Here is a 4,785-nt window from a genome sequence, read left to right as displayed (position 1 = left end):
GAGCCCTCTGCTCCCTTTGCTTACAGTATGAATCACTGCTTCTCAGTCACATTTTATTAATTATATATTGATCAGTCGTATGTTTTTCAAAAGGAAAACTATTGAGGGTCATTTGTGAAGGGGGATGGATTATAGAATGTGTTAAGGTAAGATTATAGAAGTTTTAATTAACTCAGTAGTTGAGAAGGGGAAGAAAAGCAGATTTGGTAGCTATTTCTGAAGACTAGCCTTATTAAACAGCTACAAAACTGACCTGCTCAAATCAATCTCCAACACTAGCAGTGTGGTACAAGATAACATTATCTTTGCCCTGGACGTCTGCTATAAACTTCTAACTGATCTGACTGCAAATGCACTTGCTGCCTTTAATACATTTTTGACAGCAACCAGAGTTATATTTTTGAAATGTAAATTGGATCAAGTTACACTGCAGCTTAAAATCCTACCATTTCTCCCTTTTGTTTCTTGGATAAAGAGAAAACTTAAAATTAACCACAAGGGTTTACATGATCTTTTCCTACCTCCATCTCATCCCATCCACCCTGGGCTTGCTTTCTAAGCCCTAGTTCTACTGGCATTTCACCCCCCGCCCATATTTACCATGCAATTTCCCGTCACTCAGCTTTTGCACACCTCGTTCCTATTAACCAGACATATTTTTTCTCTGCTCAGTGTCCTCTCTACTTATTAGTGAATTCTTATCCTTCAGCTATCATATTAGTTAACACCTCTTTGGAAGGCATTCCCCGTGAACTCTGACTGGGTTAAATAGGCTCAGAGTGTACAGTAACTCTTCCTAGCAGTCCAACTGTTATTTTACATTTATTTAAGCGATTTGATTAGTGTTGGTCTCCCACATTAGACTACATAGTTCAGAGAACAAGACCTGGATTTGATTTTGCCAGTACCGTGACCGCTAATACTGAACATCTAGAGGTTACCCAATGATATTTGTGTGTTTAAATGGAGAACTGACAGGAATTGATGAATGTCTGATCTGAAGCATAAGGGAATATAGAAAGAGGAAAGCACTGAGGGTGTCTCGAAGGGTTCTTTCCTGGGGCACTATGTGTGTAACATCATCAGCTAGGAGTGAGGAACATGGTGGAGAAATGGTTTCAGAGCAGAGATGACCAACTTATACAGAGCTGGATAAATAAAATGTGCCTCAGTTATATCTGGGGGAAACACCCTATGAAGCAACCAGAAATATAGAGAGAATTGGAGAAGTCTTCTAGAAACATATTTTTTAGAATCACCAGGAAAAAACATGATATAGTCAGAGAATTAAATGGAATCACCCTTGTGGAGCTTACTGGCTGAGTAGAGACTGGTAAGGACAGAATACTACTTAAGGGAAAAATAAAGAAAGACAAAGAGTAAGCAAAGTTCAAGGAGCATTCTGAGAATTCGAAGGAAAACAGAAGGAAGAAGTGTTTTAAAGGCTGAGAGAGGGGAACACGTCATGAAGATGAGAAGGATGTTAATAAATGAGAGATTACCATTCCCTGGTTTGCATGCCACATGCAAGATCTTTACTTATTTCTGGCCTCCCAACGACAGGAAAGATGAAGCTGTGAAGATTGCAGGAGATTCAATCTCAGTTCAGAAAAAAACAAAAACAGAACATGCATTCTAAGGCAAGTTGTTTGGAGTGAACTAAGATTTGTAAGCCTTTCTGCAATATATCAAAATACGTGTGTGTGTATGAGTGCGTGTGTGTGTGTATGCACACGCCTTGGGAATGCAAATTATATCTGATGTATCTAAGAAGACTTTTTTATTTAACTAAGAGTAAACATGAATTTTATTCCAAGACATAGCCAGGAAGAAATTAAAGTTTTGCCCCAACACAAGAAATACAGAGAATATTTGCAAGTAGAGAAAGAAGACAAAGTGACGTATGAAGTTCAAATGCAGACAAGTAAGTAAGCAGAGGGTGTTTCCCAAGATTGAAGGAGAAGATACAGCCAAGAGAGAGTAGAAACACAACGCTATCTGTAGTATACCCTGTGCCACACCTCCCAAATCTGTTTTCAGGACCTATGTATGCACCTATCTCCCAGCTGCTGGGAATATCAGATACTGGGAGCTCACAACTGCACCGCTCTCTGGAATTGTCCTCAGACCCAAGAAACAACCTCATCCAAAATTTTGTCCCATCATACAGGGTAGCTCATGGTAAATAACAGGATACCATGAGAGTACAAATAACTGGCATCCTTGCCTTATTTTGGGATGACACAGAAGGGCCATTCCAGCCCCAGAACTTCCCATTGTATCAGTGGAGGCCTCAGATGCAACCTCATGGTGAGCCAGCTCCTCCTTTGACCTAGTTCTACATTCTAACTTTTCTACAGGAATGATTCTTCAGAGAACTCCTCCAAAATCCTTCTGTACACAGTTCTATAACTCAGTTTGTATTTATCTAGGACCCTATATACAATAATAGGAAAGATAGTTTCCAATAAACTTTTAACTTCCATTTGCTAATTAATGCTGATCGCTGTCTATCGCTATATAAAATATTGTGAAACCATGAAGATAAATCTGACACTGATTTTGACCTCAAAGAAGTTATATCCTAGTAGTAAATACCTAGCTGTGTTTTTTGTAAGCTGGAATGAGCATCAGAATCACCTGGATGGAGGGCTTATTAGCATATTACTGGATCCTAGCCCCCAAGTTTCTGATTTAGTGAGTCTGGGGTAGTGTCCAGTAATTGGCATTTATAACAAGTTACCAGATGATGCTGATACCCATGACCCAGGGACTACACTTTAAGAACTACCGGTAACTAGTGATAAATAACATACAGAAAGATAAACAAACCTATTAAAATAATAAAAAGAATAAATAATCATAAAATAACTCAACTGGGAAAGGCTCTATGGATAGTTTGTCATTAAATCTGGGCTAAAAACTACTTTGGTGATTGAAGCTACATGGGAAAAGTTACAAGACTTTGAGGTTCTAAGAGGGACTATTGTTCTGCTGGAGTTACATAACAGTCTCCCAATTTGTCTCGATTTCTTAATCCTATTCCTTAGCTTAGATCCAAACACCACTAGCCAATCCTCCACCTTTATTGCATTCCCTCCCACATGCCATTTTCTTAATTTTTCAGGTGTATTTTTCAAGAATGTATCATATCATTCTCCGGAACCATCTACCTCAATCCCAGTCCTGTGATTTTTGCAAACACACACACACATACACACACCCACACCATCTTGTTTAGGCTTTACATCCTGACTAACGGATATAATTGACAATAAATATTTGTTAATTTAATGCCATATGAAGGTTCTTGCTTAGAAACTGAAGGGAAGAGAGACATATGCAGGACTGCTGTACCTTGAAAACTTTGTATGGTTTTCTATGTAGGTGAGGCAAATACTTTGAAGTGAGAGTGTCTTTTAACTCTGCCTCATATTCCTCTCTAGGTCTCCTCTGCTATATTATGGAATTAAAGAATGGATTTTCTATTCCTCCAGAAAATAGGCAACGTGCTATGAAAGGGGTTAGGGTCTCTCACTGGAAACAAGAAAACTGCAAGAAATGTGTCTATAACCAATTCCCACAGGTATGCTGCACCCCAACAATACACAGTTCCATCCCTCCTCCTTCCTTCTGATAGGGATTCCGGGGCTAGAAGATGCACATGTGTGGATAGGCTTCCCCTTCTTTGCAGTGTATCTAATAGCCCTCCTGGGGAACGCTGCCATCCTGTTTGTGATCCAGACTGAACGCAGCCTCCACCAACCTATGTTTTACTTCCTGGCCATGTTGGCCTGCACTGATCTTGGCCTGTCCACAGCCACCATCCCCAAGATGCTGGGCATTTTCTGGTTCAATCTCAGGGGAGATTGTGTTTGGTGCCTGCATCACACAGATGTACGTGATCCATATATGCACTGGCCTGGGGAGTCAGTGGTGCTGACAGTCATAGCCATAGACCGATATATTGTCATCTGTAACCCCCTGAGGTACAGCATGATCCTCACCAACAAGGTGATAGCCATGCTGGGCATAGTCATCATAGTCAGGACTTTGGTGTTTGTGACTCCATTTATATTTCTCATCCTGAGACTGCCTTTCTGTGATGTCTGGATTATCCCTCACACCTATTGTGAACACATGGGTTTGGCAAAGTTGGCTTGTGCTAGTATTAGGGTCAATGTTATCTATGGCTTGATTGCTTTCTCCGTGGGCTACATTGACCTTTCTGTGATTGGATTTTCCTACGTCCAAATCCTCAGAGCAGTCTTCCACCTCCCATCCTGGGATGCCCGGCTGAAGGCACTCAGCACATGTGGCTCCCATGTCTGTGTCATGTTGGCCTTCTACCTGCCTGCACTCTTCTCCTTCATGACACACCGCTTTGGCCACAGCGTCCCTCATTACATCCACATACTTCTAGCCAATCTATACGTGGTCGTTCCCCCTGCCCTTAACCCTGTTATCTATGGGGTCAGGACAAAGCAGATAAGAGAGCGAGTACTTAGGATGCTTAACCCTAAAAGCTATTGACATTTAACCGCAAGAAAGTCTTCCACGATCACTCAGCAGGGCAATAACAGGTCCAAGCAGAAGTAAATACTGGAAATATTTTTGTTAAACTCCTCTGGCATTCCCACACAAGCCAGTCACACAGAATTTATCCCCATTAGTCATAATTTTTACACCCCATAGGAACAGCTCAAAGAGTCCAAAATAATCACTCTACCTTTGATCACAGGAAAAGTACAGCAAAAAACTTCTCATATTTAAACCGTACTGATA

General features: G+C 40.8%; 1 protein-coding gene across 1 annotated transcript; it reads left to right on the top strand.

Annotated features, from left to right (window-relative positions):
• Positions 1–3,483: 3,483 nt before the first annotated feature.
• LOC102516962 (olfactory receptor 52E5) lies at positions 3,484–4,785 on the top strand. Its single transcript, XM_014560085.2, is given in 4 exon segments — positions 3,484–3,861; positions 3,863–3,925; positions 3,928–4,528; positions 4,531–4,785. Coding segments are annotated over 4 exon segments (987 nt in total). The 5' UTR covers positions 3,484–3,588; the 3' UTR covers positions 4,581–4,785.

This window comes from Camelus ferus, chromosome 10, assembly GCF_009834535.1.
Source record: "Camelus ferus isolate YT-003-E chromosome 10, BCGSAC_Cfer_1.0, whole genome shotgun sequence".
Taxonomy (NCBI): domain Eukaryota; kingdom Metazoa; phylum Chordata; class Mammalia; order Artiodactyla; family Camelidae; genus Camelus; species Camelus ferus.
Note: the sequence above shows the minus strand (reverse complement) of the source record. Positions and strands in the feature narration are given on the sequence as shown.